This window comes from Ornithodoros turicata, unplaced genomic scaffold (assembly GCF_037126465.1).
Source record: "Ornithodoros turicata isolate Travis unplaced genomic scaffold, ASM3712646v1 Chromosome15, whole genome shotgun sequence".
Lineage (NCBI taxonomy): Eukaryota > Metazoa > Arthropoda > Arachnida > Ixodida > Argasidae > Ornithodoros > Ornithodoros turicata.
In genome coordinates, this window is record NW_026999318.1 from 3,367,396 (window position 1) to 3,386,279 (window position 18,884).

The following is an 18,884-nucleotide window of genomic DNA, read 5'->3' on the forward strand; positions in this document are numbered from 1 at the left end:
CTCTCTCTCTCTCTGCCGTTGACAAACCTAGAGTTGGCTGCAAGGTGTGCCTAACAAACATAACCCACCTGCCTTTAGGCGTTTCGCAGTGACATTGTATTGAAATTAACGGTGATGTTTCTCATGCTGTCCACGCTGTTTCATGCGCGGCACTCGTGCTAATGGCGACAGTTCTTTACATCAGAGCGTGGGGTTCAACAAAACAAAGGCGGTGCCTATACACAGCAGTGTGGTAAGGTGAGGACCATCGTCGCTCCCAAAAAAGTGCCTCGACCAACAACAAATCCTACTACATTTGAGCTAGGTCTAATGGCGTGTTATTGTATGAAATAGGAATTCGTTGAACTTTTTTTGTTATTTCAGATCGCCGATCATCACCGCCAGGATTACAATAATAAAGTTGTCAACATCTGCGAGATCTGTATGCATCCGACGTTGCCATGTATAGTTAAACCAGACGCTGTTACAATATTTCCTGGTCTCCAATATTGAACTCGCACATAGCAAGCGTTATCGCATTGTCGTTATTTTTTTTAAATGTACGCACTCCAGACGTCACGCACAGCGCGTGACAACCGTTTTAGTAAGCACAAATTCCAAATTAGAATAGCGATTGGGCTTCATCCAAGAGCTTTTCACGGGCTTATTTCACGGGCGTTAGGGGATAACGACAAGCTGAAGATGTGTCAAGTCCGCGCTTTCTTTGGATTCAAGTACATATCATTGGCTTGACATGGTGTTGTATGTCAAGGAGATAACATAAAATAGCGAGCTATGTCAGAGAGGAAATCTTCATCGTAGCCCAAAATCGAAAGACTTATCTGGGCTAAGAGGCCCTTGTGAATCCTAACGCACGAACAGTGTCACCTTGATTTAACTTTTGCGTAAACTGCAGGATATACCCATAGCTACGTTGTGGCGAAATGACTCTCTCAATGACATACAGAACGCAATAAAACCCAAGCGTTGTGTTAGCGGTAAAGAAGAAGAACTTGTCGTGCGAGTTCCACACATCCACGCCCCACATGTGCGACGCCACGGTCGTATCAGCACATTGATTCTACTGCGTCTTAAGGCATCTTAACGGTTCTCGTAAAGAGGGCAAAGGAAACTTTGTCTAACTTGTTCGTCTTTACCCATATAGTGGTGTTAGCAGTGGCCACTTCTTCAAGTGTGATACGAACGTACGTACACTTTCGCGGTGTGCATTTTCGGCACATAGCAGGAGGCACAAGAGACATCAGTGAAAGTCGTCCGCGTACGCAGCAAATAATCGTACTTGAATTTGTTCAGTGCGGCTAAAGTTGTTTTCACCCTAGCTATACAATGCCTACTCAGATATCGGTGTGGGATGCACGTTCGCAAAAGTTGCAGATAGATGAGCAGCACACCTGCTAAACACGAAACGCCCTTAGAGGTGTGTCCAGTCCACAATACATATCTGAAGATTTCCGCCAGTTCGCAAAGCACATCGGCATTAAGCACATGACACGAGGGCTACATTTTCCCAGCAACAACGGCTTGCTGGTGAAGGTACGTGATTCGCGTGAGGGGAAACAGTACATTGTGCAAGGCAAACGCACAGAGATCACGGCTGGCTGTTACAGGAGGACCACCCCATCATAACCGCACTATTTAAGACTTAGGAGCCACATCAGTCACATGGATTAGACTCTCACCAAGTGCTGAAGGGCGTTCCGGAGTGGAGCCTCTATCATACTGACGACGTTCTGCCCTCGTGGTTTCCAGATCATGAACACGACGTTGCAGGCGCGGAACTGACGACTAGGGCGACAATTGAAAACCTCAGAGCACGTCACCCGACGAAGTACTGATTCAAGCGGACGGTGGAGAGCACCGCTTGGTATGTATTGTTCAAGTGCAATGCTTGTTGGGTGCAGATGTTCAAAATTTTACTTTTGCAGACAGCAATACTAACAGTATGGCCTTATACTGCCGGTTCGAGCAGAATGACTACATAAGATGAAGGAAGGGAGTTGCCTCAGGACAGAAGCCGCCGTTATTTCGAACAGAGACTGTTCTTCTTCTGGGCACCGTCCTCATCATTGGCATGGTATTTAAAGGGTTAGGTGTGACGTGTTTAAAGGTTCATGCGAATTGTGGGTCAACAGCCCCGAGGGAAGAAAGGGTCCGTACGGGCTTCTACGGCCGGAGTGTATGGCCGCTTTGTTAGAGTGTGGAGGGGATTATGTAAACGTAGTGATCTAGGCTCCAGATCGGTCACAGAAAAATGGGAGGTTGACGGACACGTGGACGAAACGGGACAACAGGCAAGAATTTGCAAGCATAACGAAAGATAAGTAGGTCAGTGGTTACGTGGGGAAAATTCGAGAACCAGCAAAGGTTTTTTTTTTTACATTAGTAATACAAAGTTGTGGCATGCAATAAAGAAAGCAGTGGCCATGCAGAGCATAACAGATGATAATGGAGATAGATGAAGATACCTAAATGGGAGGACGTCAGTTTTGCAGGCCTCCGTTTAATGAACATGACAGTATACTAAGAATGCTGAAGTACTGAAATTCACAGAATATCAACGTTGGAGAGCCCGCGAACTCAGATTTCTTTGGCTGCGAGATATAGGACTTCCACTACTCAGTGCTGTACGTCAAAGAAGCACAGCATAAAGTAACGAACCACGATAGGGAATAAATCTTGATCATAGCCAAAGACCGAAAGACTGCTCCGGACTGTGACTCATTCAGAGCCTTCGCTCACGGAATCTGCACCATTGATTTTCACCTGGTTTCCATAAGTGACAGGAACCACACAGAGCCACGTAGTGAAGGAACTACTTTCTCAATCGCGTCTGTACAACAACAAAACGCAAGCGTTGTGTTAGGTCATGCATCGAAGAAGAACTCATCGTGAGCGTCCCTCGGATACACGCCCCCATGTACCACGCGCTAGCGTACGTTCACTTTCCGCACGCAGTCGCGCGTCTTCTCTCAAAGAGGACCAAGCTCTAACTTATGGGATCGTCCTGCGCCATAACATAGTTGTAGTTGAAACTGAAGTACGCGGACAAATACCCAGCGAAGAGAAAATGATACCAGAGACCAGCGTCTTTCTCACTGCTCTAATGTCCGCAGTGTTTCAAAACGCTCAATGTGTTCTTCGTGTTCCTCCTTTTAGGATTCACTGTATTCAGGGCACTTAATGCTTTGTCTCTCTGTCTCCTACTTGGGAACTTATGGCAACGAACATGTGAAGGCCTCTTTGTGAATGAAAGCTGATTTTTCCCTGAAGATTCCTCTTTACCGACAGCCGCCTTCAAGCCTGTTCTTTGGCGTACATTTAGCGCAGGGCTGATTTGAGGCAACTGCGGGTCGACAGTGTATATGAGATGATCAGATATTGTAGGCAGGCGGTATTCCACAAGTAAGGACATTGTAGACAATCAGATATGTAGGCGATATAGACAGGCGCTGATTTCGTATTTCTGCGGTCTGATATGGAAACGTACAAAGGAAACTCGTTACTTCCAAATAAGAGAACGCGTTCCCTTTATTTGTTAGCAACGGGTGGCATTTAGTTGCTATTTTTTCGTGGGAACGAATTAATTACGATAACGTATTTAGTTTAAGAAAAAGAACTCATACACTGCCTTACCCCTCAGTGCCGGGAACAACTTTCTAATCGACATAATTTGTGCCGTTTATTTGAACGTCAGTCATCCAGGTAATGCCAATCGTCAAACGTCTTTACCTTTCCGGGACTGCCGCACAAGACACCTGATTGTGTTTAATGAGCTAAATGTTCAACCCTCTGCCTACGAAGCTCTGAATACGATTTTTGCAAGGGGCCCAGTAAGCATAAACATAAAATATATACCAAGATGTTCACGTCATATACAAGACACAAGTAATCATCCTCAGCAATGTGGATGTTTTGCCGCACGGAATGATGTGGGCTCGGGATACCCCACAGACTTCGGCTATTGTTCAGATTCAGATAAAAATGCGCGATTGGAAACCTACCATTCAGTGCCCAAGGAGAACAAGTGCCGTGGAGTACATACGCAATTGATTGCCCGCATAGACTGCGGGACCGAGCCGACTCCACAAGCAGGAATACATCAGGTTCTAGACAGAGTAGAGAGCGTCCTAGAAAAAAAAAAAAAGAAAAGAACGAAAACAAAAATATTGCTACCAACTGCAACGCGTGAAAGTGTCGATACAATTCTGACCGTACTGAAAGTATGTGTATAGCTTTTAAAAACTAGCATTTATAACATATTTCATACAGGTACTCTACGCATCATCACCCATAGCCAACTGTGATACATTGAAATGGTCCCAGACTGCATGCGCCATGTACCTTGCTGTGCAATAAAATCTGGCTGTACGTGGCTTTTGTACTTTGACTAAGAGCTGGATGCTGAAGGACCTTGAAGAACATTACACCTCATGCTGTTGTTCCACGCTTTACACCTTTCGTAACGTACTTGGCAATAGATGACTGTTGACGTACTTGAAAAGTTAGGATTTAGTCAGCATATGTGAAGAAATAGCAAAGTTTTGGTAGCACTAGCACGGGTGAATGACGTGTATAGATGCATGAAGTTCACTGCGGAAATGGTTTTTGAGGTCGGTGAGTGACAATGAAACATACTTCGCAACTGTTATTTTTATTTATCCCGATGACATTATATGTATTTTGCGTGCAGACCTTGAGTACAGACAGAATAAAACGGAGAGCAGTTTTTGGAGCGGAGGAAGGTAGCGGCTGCACTCCCGACGTTCGAAGCACAGTGTAAACGAAAGGGCTACGAAAGCCGTGAGGGAATTCGCAGCTTTCGATGCAGTAGTGTAAGCGCATTATTATACTTAAACTAAACGCACTCCGTAGGAGAACTCCTGACTTTGAACCGTAGGCACCACCGGAACGCCATTTATCTTGATCGTCGTCACCACCGTGTACAAACATCGAAATCACTTACGAACGTCCATCCTTATGCGAAGATACATCAGAAAGAGTGAGACCCTACCTCAAACTCGCTCAACATCGTCGGTCTTCGGGCGGAGTTTGAGATGCACCAAATTGCTAGGGTCATCAGTCCTGAAAAAAGAAAAAAAGAAACCTAATAAACGCAAGAAAGTAGCGGAAGCGTAACGTGCAGAGCCATGACCTACCATAATGCTAGGGAAACGTAAGATGGCGGCCGTAGGAGCCCGCAAAGCGAATCTGCAGATAACTCCAAGGCATGAACGGTTGCACCATGAAGAAACAACTCGGGAACTTTGGAATGAGATATCACGGTATCGCGATTTTGAGACTACTAGCTTTCCGTCACATAAGCGGCCTGACATTCTGGATGTGCGGCATGACTATCTACTAGAACGGGTCCAGAAAAGATAAAACTGTGTGCATGTCTTGTTTAGCACCGCCACACGATATTCATAATGAAATATAGGTACCTGCCTGGAATCAGGCAAGGGGCCTCATCATCCATCATGAGAATTCGGGGTTGGCATTTACAAAATATTCCAGAGAACATTCCCTAACGAGAGAGTCCCTCATTTTCTCCCAATCATTACTAACTGGAACCGTGCCCAGCGACTGGAAGGTCGGCCAGGTCGGCCCGGTCTTTAAATCCGGAGAACCTAAACAGTTGGCGAACTATGTCTGTTCAAAAATAATGGAACACGTCCTATTTTCAAACATATAATTCTTGGAAACTAATAACCTTCTTTCACCTTTCCAATACGGATTCCGCAAGAACTACTCGTGTGAAACCCAATTATCTAGCTTTTCTAATGGCCTACTTTCCAACATGGATCACAACTACCTAACTGACGCCATTCTTATAGACTTTTCCAAGGCCTTTGATCGTGTGCCTCATGAACGATTACTTTACAAGTTAGCCCGCCTACGTATAAACCCGATTCTCGTCGCTTGGATTCGCGATTTCCTTTCAAACAGACAACAATACACGTCTGTCAATAATTGCTCTTCCCCCTTATATCTTGGGATAACTTATCTTGGGATCACCTTCACTTCCGATATGTCCTGGAAGGAACACATAACCAAGCTCACCACCAACGCTAACCGAACCCTCGGCTGTCTCAGGCCCAATCTTAAACATGCTCCCATCACAGTAAGGAAACTGGCTTACAAATCACTCATCCGCAGCAAGTTAGAATGTGCCACATCCATCTGGCACCCTCACCAAGACTATCTTTCCCGTGAGCTCGAGAGTGTTCAAAACCGTGCCTGTCGCTTCATATGCTCTAATTATTCTCGTCACTCCAGCAAAACAGAAATGAAATCTAGTCGTTAGTTACCTCCACTTACCATCCGTCGCGAGGTTGCACGTCTCACACTACTACACAGAATTTACCATCACCTTCCATTCCTTAAGGGCATCCTCCTACAGCCGCCTGACTACGTGCCATCTTGCATTGATCATCCATACAAAATAAGACGTCCTCAATGCAGAACCGTTAGCTTCCTCTAACTCATTTCTACCTCTCGCAATAAGCGAATGGAATGGTCTCGCCGAATCACTAATAAATATACCGGACAGTGCTTCATTTCGTTCCCATTTGTCAACATATCTTCTTTGCTAATGTGTTTTTACTACAAGGTTCACTTCTGTATTCATATTGTTTGCATTAATAACTTATTATGTACGGTGTGTAACTTTTTTTGTGGCTCTCCTTTATTTTCAATTATTATTTTTATTTTTCTTGTAACTTCAGGCTTGAGTCATGTTTGTAAATGTTCATATTATTTTGTCAATTTATCCAATCCCTCATGTAAAGCCCGCAAGGCATTTAAGGTGAAATAAATGAAATGAAATGAGAACGCATTGTTTCGTAGACTCGGCCGCGGCATCCAGGTTGCACAATTTTGTAGGCGGAATTCGGTGGTTCAGACATGTCCCTGATTCAGCAATATTGTATGATGTGCTGAGTGTCGATTGTTGCAAATGTGCAATATTGTAATGGGTTATGGTATCGTAAAGGGTTATGTTATCGTTCAATAGAACGATAGGACGAGCAGCTAGACTTGCGCGCATGTTGCTACCAGATCGACGCTCAAAAATTGCTGAGAGGCACGTATGTCATACCTCCCCACTTTATCTGGGCCGTTTTATGTGTGTATTATCTGCCTCGGCTGGGTTTTTGATTACTGCTTTGACGCATGCTGCTTTTTATACACGACAGATGGATATATGACAGTAGGAAGGAGTGATAAACAGGGGGGAGGGGTTAGTTCGTGTCCTGGGCCGACTTCTTGGGGAACTGTGCCGACATTCGTCTTTACAGTCTCCCGAAAACCCAGGGAAAAGTCAAGACAGCACAGCCGGTTGAATGATTCGAACCCACCGCCTCCCAGTCTTCAGCACGGTCTCGGCTACCACCAAGGGCGGGGGTAGCCTACAAGCCGGACATTTCGCGATCGTTAAACTGGACTACAACTGACGTACACGTATTCGTAATTCATATAAGGTGTTGTAGCCTATTTTCGCAGGCACTCGTGAATACTTGAATGTTTCCATCGTCTTCACTGCATTCTGCTTCAACTTTGGGACGATGCCGTGCATTTTGACACAGTACAAATGTAGTTGTGTGTACACATAGCGTCTGTGAGGAACAGATACTGATAAGCAAAACCGAGGTAAAAAAAAAAACAGAAATACGCAGGAGGAAAGTAACAAAGAAAGTAATGAGTTCTCTCATGTAACGAAACGAAAGCTACGAAAGTACGGAAGTAACGGAAGTTCTCTCATGTACAGAAATACGCAGTTCACGCGTGTACAGGTCCCGACAAAACTTTACCGAACACGCTCGCGCTGTAATTTCTCCTCGGTGCGATGGCCTAGCGGGAAGTCGAAGCTGGCGTTTTCATTCGTTCAGAGGGGCAGTGCCGTGTATGTCAAAGGGAGTCTGGCCATCAATGGGACCTGCCTATACCTGAGGCTCCACCCACTTTTTGAGGTATCTAGCCAATTAGAGGTGGAAATACAGTTGTCTATTATTACATTCATCCAGTACTTATACGTCACCCATATTTACTGGGTGCCTCCATTTTGGAGAAATTCGATTGATTCGGATTGAAACGGATATCACTGGTGACAGACCAAAACGACGGATTCTGCGCCCACTTTTATCAACGCCATCTTCATGGAGAGAGGCGTGTTGGGAAGGCTCAGAATTGCAGAAATGGTTGCTGGCAGAAGTGATTAACCAGGAGAGCGGTACAACCTGTACACCTTTCACGTAAATAATGATGGCGGAGCGAAAGTTGAAGCTGATTTTGCAGATGCGTACATGAGGATATATACTCACAGTATGAAAGTAAAGTAGTCTGTGAAAATTTTTTGTCGCAAAATCTCCGCTTCGCCGTTCCAAGCGCCATCCTCCATCTTGGAGAAAATTTGGTGTCATGGCAGCTCCCATGAAAAACGGTAACCAAGGAAATGCGCCTAAGTTTGATTTACATGCCGAGCCTCTTTTTTAAAGCTCAGCTACGCCGATTTTCAAGTGTTACAGAATGGAATGGTACTCACACGATGTGTTCATAAGGGAACACTGATTATGTATGCAAAATAGTTATCCCAAACTCCTCGTGGTTTTCCGAAAAAGTGAATTTTTAGTTTCACTGACATCCCGTCTTGTGGCCCGCAAACCCTGTGTCGACGACACATTCGTGGTCTGAACGCGCTCCGGCTTGGCATGACTTTTGGCTTGGTTTCTTCCGCCAAGCCGGCCAGTTTCTTCTGCCGAGCCGTCTGTTGCGCAGATTCACATTAGGGAAGTGATAAACAGTTCGCTATTAGGGAGCCAGTATACTTCTGGACTTCACTAAACCCAGGAGGAATGTGAGTTTTGCTTCCTTCGACTGCAAAGCATTTGGTAGGCCAGTACAGACTTCCTGGTGTCATTCGTGTTTTGTGCTGCGTGCCGAGAATGCGTGAGCGTTTTGCTCCCGTCTGCAAGAACACTTCAGTATGCAGTTCCAATGTTTCAAACCACAATTTTCCGAAAGGCGAAAAAGAAATATATTGACTGCAACAATCGGTTACAACTCCGACTGGGTGCCACCTTCGAAAGCAGTGATTTGATCTGTTCATCTGGCTCATACGAATGTTACGGAAGCAATGCGCAACTTGTTTCACAAGAAGCTGAAGATGTCTCGTCCGGGATGCTGTGCCAACCTTATCTGCAGCAGGAGATTGCAGGGGCAGGACTAGGCAGCAGATAAAGGTAAGACGCGTGATGTTAGACAAGTCTGTCATGCGGTGTAAATTGCATCGCGTAGAAGAGAAAAATACGCTATCTGTCAGTTACTGCTTCATCCTTTAGAGATTACGCCGCAGCGGGTGTATTCTCAGTACAGATTTGGAATTGCCTTATTTTTTAAATGATTTCGCAGGCATTCTGGCACCACCGAAAAGCTTGCACTCCACTTCTCAACTATCACCGTCTGGGTTTCAAGCTGAAGGCTTTCACCAGTGCCAACCAGACGCCCTTCAAAGTTCATATGTTTTTGTTGACGGAACAGTGACACCTGGTACTGAGACATTTCATTTTCTGATTAATCAAGTGCATTCCATCACTTGTGCTCGACTTCTTGTGTTCGTATACCCTTGCTGTTGCTCGCTAGCTTAGAGCAACCATGCCTGAGGTGCCAGCGCTTTCAGAGTACATTTAAGCAGTATCATCGTATCGTATGCACGGCAGCACATCTTGTGTATTTTGAGTAAGGTATAAATTCAATGTTGGCTCAGCTGTTGTATTTTGGTCACCAATAAGGTGTTCCTCCAGAGCGCTCAAGGGCAGTTCAAGCAGTTTCATGTGTGCAACAGCACATACTTTTTCTCAGTTTTGACTAAGGTAAATCGAAATCTTCCAGTTGATGTCTTTCGGTCATAAATTATGTTTTTCGAGACATTCAAACAGCATCATATGTGCAACAGTACATACTTTTTCTCAAGTGAAGTAAGGTAAATCTGTCCGCCGTGGTGTTCTGGCAGTGCAGCAGAAGCTTGTGTTGCATTCAAGTGGTATCATGTATACAAAAACTGTTTTATGCCTTTCTGTAGCTGCTGTACTAATATTGTGAGTACAGAGACATTCCTGCATAACATATCGGAGCATCTTGTGTGCTATTGTTGGTATGATCTGCAGCAGTATATTGATAATGTTAATTATTCAATGACTTCAGCTAACATTTACATTCTTACTTCCAGGTAAACCTGTCATGCAGATGCCCTACCCCTTGGTATGCATAGTACCGAAGATTGCAAGATTGAAGTATGCAAGATTGTACCGAAACAATCCACATGGAGCATTACGACACACCACATACTGCATGTCTATGCTGCGTGTACAATGCATCAAACCTATTCTCAGGTACAGGCCAGCTGGTACGCAATTACAACATGAAACAACTGACACAGGGATTGTAAAGTCATGGCTTTTCCTCCGCGCCTCGGGTTTCATGTTATTATCCTCACATGCAGCTCAATTCGCCTGTGCTGTGCAGCATGAGCAAAAGCATATATTGTTTGTGGTCACATGACACGGAACATAAACACAGTGAAACCTTCCTATGTTGGACAGCCGCGGTGCAGCCGAAGCGTCTCCTACTTATAGAGGTGTCCGAGTTACAGAATACGACAGCAACAAAAAATGGAAGAGATCGCAGCTGTGAGAAATGTCCCCCTTCTTCAATTTAAGGTCCTTAGTGGTACCTGGTGGTGGTGCCTGGTAGTGGTACCTCTACCCACTCACTGATAATTATTGCTGATTTTAGTATATTCAATTCCGTTCAGATTCTACTCAATGGCATTACCTCTGGAGCCTTTCGAGCAGCAAGGACTTGTCTCTGAAGCGTCAGCATACTTCTCATAGCTTTGGTGCAGTGCTCGTTCAAAGGCTCTAGACAAACTGAAGACAAGTGCTCACATAAAGAATTACAATGTAAACTGACAGCACTTGTTTTTGGACTCTAAAAACTAAAGCAACAAAATGCTGAGACCAGTATAGGGGAAAAAAGGGGAAAAAGTCAAGGCCACTGGCTCATTTTGGGTCTTTTTGGTGCAAAGATGGGCCAATATTGAGGTAATTTGGCCAGGGTCCGACTTTGCAGGGAAAACCCTATCCTACTTCCAAGATAGGGAGGTGTCCGACATAGAGAATTTCGTCCCCATGTAGTTTCAATGGGAGCCTGCCCGTGCAAGGAAATCATGGGGAGTTGTCCAAGGTAGGGAGGTGTCCGACTTTGGAGGTTTTACTGTACTACAGAGCATTCTACATCATGTAATCTAACAGTTGTTCACGTTTGGATATTTTAACCATGGAATTCACCCTGCATGCACCATACCATGTCCAAACACTAACAACTGCTAGAGAGCAGCACGTACTGTTTCCGTATAGCACTTATGGCTTGCGTCCTGTGATCGGAAACAGTGGTGTCTTTTTTCTGCTACAACCAGTAAACTACAGTAAAGATTTAGAAATACTGTGTCATACCATAAAGCACTATGGGAAATGGCAGTTTGAAAAACTGGAGAAGACTGTCGTTAGAACGGGGGACATGTTCTACGGTGAAATTTTTTACAGTGTGTGCTGCACCACGTAATGCACTGCAGGCCTACCACAGTATGGTAACGCTCTGAATACTGATTTGCTCAAAAAAGGAATCTGTGCGTTTCTTGTACTAACTTCCCCTTATGCAAAATAGTAGAAAAATGTTTTCAGCCAATGGGGAGGGAGAGGACATCATTCTGGAGTCTCGTTGACCTACAATGTGTCGTGTGTGAAGGTCATTTTGAAGAGTGTAGGTGGTATAAGACTGTGTTCCCACGTTCTCGGCAGTGTTGACTAATAACCATAATAAAATAGAGGGTACATTTGTCGCTTCATATATTTGTGTCATGGCAAAGTATGTAGAGATACATCTGTCTCAACATGCAGGTGACAAAACTGCTTTTTATGCCTAAACTATGACAAATAGTTGTCTGTTCAGCACCACTAATCATGTGCCGGCCTCCATGACATGTCTGTGACATTCCAAAGTGATTAACATGTCCCATAGATGTGTGCAATGCTGAAGATGACTGTGTACCTTCTATGGATTCTTGATTCAAGAAAAGTACTGTGTGATTTGCTAACAGCGCCTGGCTGTACCTCCACAATTCTACATAAAAATATGTAAAGTTTGCCGAAGGAAATATCATGAAGGTCCATAGCGAAAAACCCTCAGACGAGGGATAGGAAGGGACATACACAATGTCTCAACATAGCTTGTTTATGTCCCTTCTTGTATCTCCTCTTCAGGTCTCGCCATTCAGGTCTCGCCATCATGGACACTATCACCAGCTAGCTTGCTGTTTAACCGTTCTTTCAACGATAAGGGTCACTTTCTTGGACTGGATGGCAGCCAACATGCTGTCAATAAAAAGAATAATGGAAGGAGCTCAACATGATCCTTAGGCTGTGCGTGGTCATTGCTTTCTGACAAATGGTGACTTCGAATTTCAGGACAGTGCCTGCAGTGGTAGTATTCTTGTGTTCTCACCCTTGACGCCCATTGTGTGTCATCGGTCACCTATAATCTGCTAATATGCACATAGCTAAAACAAAGTATATTTGTATTTCTTTGAATACAGTTGGTACAGCACATTGTTTTTTACATGTTCTTTGGAAAATATAAATAAAAAATTCTCTACTCTGCAAGTCTCCTATCAGCTCTACAGAGCAGCTTCGAATTTCACTACAAGCCACGTGTGAAACCTAGACCAAACTAATGGTGAAGGTCCATATAGGTCATAGATAGATACTATTATTATTATTATATCATAGGTCAGGCTTAGGTCCTGGTTGGTAGCAACGCATTTGAATTTTATTAAACATTGGTGCAGGAGGTGACCAACATAACTAAATACACCAACTGACTCTCACAAATTTTGTGGTGTTATACTTTTGAAACAACATTAATACGCTGCAGTGGTCTTTTCTCCTTGTAACCTAGAAATATTAGGTCTTCGGCATCACCAGCCTTAGTTGCTGAGCATGCAGTTATTTACGTTGAGCACTGCAGTTTCATATTTGTTTCTCTGGACAAGCAAGCCCGCTTCCCCATTTTGATAAGAGTCTTTCAGCTTTGACAGGGCATTTGGGGACAAGGAAAACATTTGGACTATTGTGTATTTTGCTATGAAGTGCACCGCACAAGGCAGAGGACAACATCAACCATTTCCACTAAGGTTATTAAATTTGTGATAAAATACATATACCTTTTGTCACTGACTAATTTGGTGGCAAAGTTACTTGAGTGGCAGTCGTGCAATTTTAAGCACATGTTTAAAAAAAATAGGATATGGGAAGTGCTGACTGGTTGAACATGTGGAGTACCCAATATAATAATTGGGGGTTTACGTCACGAGACAACTGAGTGTGGAATACACAGCACAGTGTAATGTTCCTTATTCTAGCAATGTTAGCATGGCTCAAGAAGTGGGAAATGTTGCACTACCCTTATTAACATCTGTTGGGCCCAGCAAACAGGGTACACATACCCTGATCTGAAGACACTATGCCTAACTCAAAAGCAATATGAGATCTACCCGTACGTGTTTATTTGCGAAACTATTATGAATGAAATATGGCCTGTGTGGTATAGAACAATGCGCACACTCAAGTAAACATGCAAAAAATACGTATAAGGGCTCTCGACCTACATGCCGCGGTGCGCTCTACGAGATAAACAACACACTACAAAACTACACCCAACACTTTTTGTGCGGGGCAACTCTAATGAACACTTTCATATAACCGACGAATGGGTCAACGAATGCAGTTCGAGTGGTCACGATACATTCGTACGTCGTTCATTGCAGTCGCGCTATGATGCTGCACAATATATGTATCTCGTGTAACAAGCCTGGCAATCGCACGATGTGCATGGGCAGAAATACGGCCCTCTTTATTTGAAGACCAGTCCTCTGCAGGTATATGCTCAAACGATCACCAAGTCTCACGTTGTTGCTCAATCGCTCCCATTCCTGCACTTGTAGTAAAAGCAGCAAACTGGTTGACGTGAATGGCTGCCGAACGGTTGAACTGAAAAGTTCTCGAGCACATAATCACAATTTCACGCCGAAAATGATGTTGAGGTGAGTTCGCGGTTGTTGTTTCCATCGTTCAATAGTTATCGGGATTACGTCGGACGAAACGCTCATCGTAGCCGGCGGCCATAACTGGATTTCCTCACAAACGGGAGCAGACGCCAGGGAAGTCAGAGAAAGCCTCAGCTTTCATCCAATCAGACGCACGATTCTCTATCTACGTAGATGGAGCAGGTTTATCCCATCTACGTCACAAAAATGGCTGCGCCCATTGCTTGTTTTGGTTTCTTTGATGAATTAATTTTCGTAATAGGAAGACAAAATTGAGAAACGAAGGTGCGTTTCGGGGGCAGTTGGATGTGCTCGTTCTGAATATCACAACCGTTTCAACACATCGGGAAATCGGCGTAGCTGACCTTTAAGCTCCTCCTAATGGCCAGACTCCCTTTGGCATACACGCACCAATTCATGACACCAATGACACCAATTCAAACTCCCTTCCGAGAACATTCACACCATACCGAAACTACCACGGTGTGTCGCTACCAGCGCACTCCCTCACCCCTCTGAACGAGTACCCAATCCCACTTCACCTCGCCGGTAGGGTGTCGAACCGAGCAGAAAATACAGCGCTTGCGTGTTCCGTAAACTTTTGTAGGTACCTGTACGCCCTACTCATTTTTCTAGTGAGTAGCGTTGTCGTCTTAAATCCCTAAGTCATATTTTTCCTCTTCGGAAGGTAAGGAAGATTTCATTGGCTTCGAAATGACGGAGGATGATCAGTGATGATCAGCGCGCTATCTATCAAAATCCATCGCGGGATGATCGAATAGACTCTTCTCCGTATTCGGAAAGATAAAAATGTGTCAGCGACGTGCTCGCACGACTACAAGGATTTCAATTCTGGAAAGGTCCTTTTTGCGACATGTATCCATCGCGAGGTTCCCCCGACCATTATTTCGGATGGCCTTGTTATATTGGTTGTACCGGTACCGGCGGGAACTGGAACGTGCTTGAAAAATCAAATGAATGAGAAAGAGCGACACTGGATGAGGCGCTTGAGCAAGAAAATTAATGTATTGCGGGGGGACCTCTGGATCCGTTTAGAGTGTGCACTTGTGGATTCATTGTAATGGCTATAATGCTAAATCTTCTGATGACGCTAAGCTCAAAAGGTACACTATTTCTCATGAATTTATGTTACTTCATATTGACTGTTTCGGACCATAAAGTATGACCTGCCCTTTCCTTTCAATAAATATATATCCCCCCCCCCATAAAGTATGAGAATTCGAAAACCAATAATTTATCCAGAACCCCCCGCATCATTAATACCCTCCAAATGTTTGGCGACACAGTCCGAACGTTTTACCTGTCCACTCCCTACAATGTGAGGACCTTGGTGTCACACCAATTTTTTTGCAACACCTCCACATGCTTGAGTTTCTGGATAAACCACTGTCAGGGACAATAAGCACATGGCAAAAGCAGCACGAGCAAAATATATGCTAGGCAGAGATGAAGGCTTGGGCGGGAGGGGGGTTAAAAGCAGGATCGCCTCGCCGTTGTTAGCCACACAAAAGTGAGCGTCGTCACGACTATAGCAAAAAGAAAAAAAAGAAGAGAAAGAAAGATGCCTAAGAGTGGATGCGTCCCCATGTCTTACTCCCTGCCCATTCATTTCCTAAGTTCCTCAACTTCCTCGTCCCCATGTGCAGTTGGTGTCACTTGTTGAGAAATGGACACCTATTTGTGCGCTCCAGGTCAGCTTCAACCTTCATCGGGAACACCAAAAACGTCGAGTTTGAGTTTGATTACAGAAAAAAAAAGGAAAACCAAAAACGTGTTCATTTCACGTGTGCTTGCTTCGAACCACAAAGCACTGGGACCGTAGACGTGTGCTTCAGTTGTGAAGTCAGGTAGAATCAGGTTTGACACAGGCTGCACATCCGGAGCCGTGTTTACATGAACTCGACAAAAGCAGGTAGAGTTGGTTTATCGCAGCAAATCCTCTCCCATCAGTCCGTGTCAACCAATCGTCTAGGGAGGATGGATGCGAGGAGGTGCAATAAGTCAACTCGACCTGTTTCTGCCGGGTTGATGAAATCGCGGCTTGGGTCGTACGACCTACATGTACAACATCTGTCAAACCTGATTTAACAGATATTTACACCTGATGTGTACATACATACACATCTCGAATAACAACTTTATTTTACGATGTTAATTGGGGAATTTCTTCGCCAGGGGGCGATACTCTACTCCGCACATGTAGAAAGTTCGTTCTGCATAGACAATTAAGTTTCTAACAGAGTACTGGTCCTCTACGAGCAGTGACACATAACGTATGCACGCAGCGAAGGCGATGTACCAAATATCCCCCAGATGGGTAATGATGCTGGGTTTACGTACCGCACCAGACACACAAGTGGTGACTTCGCAGCGGCATTCGAAAGTAGTGACCAACTCAAGTGTCGTGGAGTGACCGGGAGCAATAGTGCTGCTTACGTCTCTCTCCCTCCCTCTCTCTTTCTTTTTTGTCGTTTTGGAGATCCTCCTAAGGCAAACCGAGACGGCACTGTGACCTACATTCGGCACCAACTAAAAAAGGCGCAGATAAACGGATATGCCTAAAAGATACACCTCAGTATTTTTGTCATGTATTACTGTCCACAGATGAACATTCCACGTTGTCGCCTTGTCTGTTTATCGTGTGAAGTATCGTTCGAAGTTCGCACACGTGAAGTGCATACGTTTTTGTTGTTCCTGGTGAAGGTTCAAGCCAGTACCGGCATGTACTGTTCGCAAGTAGGAAATTTGCGCTCCTCTCCATATTCTTACTGCCCGAAAGTTGCCTTTTTTTGCGCCCCTCTACGCGGGCTTAGGGCGAGGGGGAGGCAGCTGCCCCCTTGTACCGGTATAGACCCCGGCCCTGCTTGAAGCTGAGCTGACCTGGAATATAGAAACAAGTGAAGATGTCTATGTTCCAACACGGTACACCTAGCGCACGTGTCGACAAGATAAAGATAAGTTTAACAAGGAAGCTGAGGAATCCAGGAAGGGAAGTGCCCTGGTCTATGACGAGGGGACGCATACCCTACTAAGCCTTCATCTCTACGTTGCACGTATTTTACTCGTGCTGCTTGTGTCGCGGGCTTGCTCTTCCGACTTCTCATACTTTACGGTCCGAGAGAGTCATTCCGAGGAAAAAAATCATGAGAAATAGGACACCTATTGAGATTTGCCAGGAGCCTCATTTTAGTCATCACAACGAATGCTCAAGGGCACACTTTAAATGAGCCCAGGGGTCACCTCATGGTAACATTTATTTTCATTCTGAAATGTGTCATCCAGTCTGGCTCTTTCTCATTCATTTTATTTTTCAAGCATGTTCCACTTTTCGCCTGCACCAGTACGGCAAATTAACATTACCCATACGAAATACTGACAGAACGAATCATGCGGTAGACACATGCTGGAAAAGGACCTTTCCTGAATTGAAGTGCGTTCAGTCGTCGGACCGCGTCGCTTCCATATTTTTATCTTCCTACAACAGGAGAAGACCCTGCTCCATCATTCCGCGATAGATTAGCAGGCTATGATAAGCACGGACGCGCGATGGAAGGATGGCTCTAACTGCGCGCTCATTTTCTTGTTATTTTGGTTTCGGCATTGATTGTCCTCTCCCATTTTGGAGCCAATCAAATCTTGCTTACCTCCTGAAGAGTGACGTTGGGCTTTCAGCGACACAGAGGAATCCGGCTTTTGGTTACCTTCTCTACCCCTCACGCACAAACAAAGTGGCAAATGCATGAAAGAAACAAAAATAAACCTATACCAGAAAATACGCAGATAAAACGAGACCCAGTAAGAGTGGGCCACTGCAGACACCCCATGCTCGTGAACTTCTCCAAGCAATTCATACGCCAGTATCGGATAGGAACAATACACGCGCAAGTGTAGCCAATGTTGTTTAAAAGATACTAAGCCTCTTTATGGAACATCTGCTATGATCGCCATAGCACATCACAGTGCTCATTTAAGGCACGTCAAAAACGCAAAACCCACTTGAGTTCCGAGTTTAAAACGGGTAACATCGAAAGAATATCAAATTTTCATATTTAAATTATGTGGATGAACACTTACAGATGTGACATTCAAGTCTATACACATATGACGTTTTAATAACCCGATACCTGCGGAACGCTTCTGTAACGGCGGCCTGCACCCCTTCCAACTTTCACAAACTGGTTTCGACAGTCACATGCTTTGGTAATAATTCTCGCAGACGTCGCAGTCATTAATCATTCCGCAATTCGGGTGGTGAACTGACGTGCCTCGTGTTTACACGACGTTCGGCAGCGCAGGATAAAGAGCTGCCCATTTCTGGCCGTTTTTTCCCGTACGAATCGTTGTCTTTGGCATCCGCCTGTGATATCGGGATGTAAAACGCGAAGGAATGAAATAAGAAACAATGTTTCGAATAATATCATAATTACCTTCCCACAAGACCAGCAGCTGGAAGCAGGATGCAACTGGCTCCTGTGCCGCTAGGGCAGCAACTGCACTTTTGCGCGGTAGAGATAAGACGAGAGGAAGTGACACTCTCTTTCTCTATATCCGTTCACATATTGCTTATCTGTGTACTATCCAAAGGCCGGTTTCCATAGAAACGTTATCAGGGACGGACGCCGAACAGTGAGACAGCGGACAAGAGCTACAGACGCTCTCCATGTGTATTTCAAGGCTAAAAATTGGCGGCCACATGTGGTCTCTAACT

The 18,884-nt window shown here is 44.7% G+C and overlaps 1 protein-coding gene and 1 long non-coding RNA gene across 3 annotated transcripts in view; one reads left to right on the forward strand and one right to left on the reverse strand.

The window, feature by feature from the left end:
• Positions 1-18,674, reverse strand: part of LOC135372430 (uncharacterized) — a 78,153-nt gene extending 59,479 nt beyond the window's left edge. Inside the window, exons 1-2 of one of the 2 annotated variants that reach the window (XM_064606042.1) lie at positions 18,604-18,674; positions 4,964-5,082 (exon numbers count right to left, since the gene is read on the reverse strand). In XM_064606042.1, the coding sequence (XP_064462112.1) occupies positions 4,964-4,991 (28 nt within the window). In that variant the 5' untranslated portion in view covers positions 4,992-5,082; positions 18,604-18,674. Of the gene's footprint in view, positions 1-4,963; positions 5,083-18,300; positions 18,365-18,603 lie in introns of those variants that run through there. The other variant, XM_064606043.1, reaches the window with a different exon arrangement.
• Positions 8,858-10,692, forward strand: LOC135372424 (uncharacterized). Its single transcript, XR_010415991.1, has 3 exons — positions 8,858-9,236; positions 9,406-9,543; positions 10,223-10,692. It is a non-coding gene; the product is annotated as an uncharacterized LOC135372424 (long non-coding RNA).
• Positions 18,675-18,884: the final 210 nt, after the last annotated feature.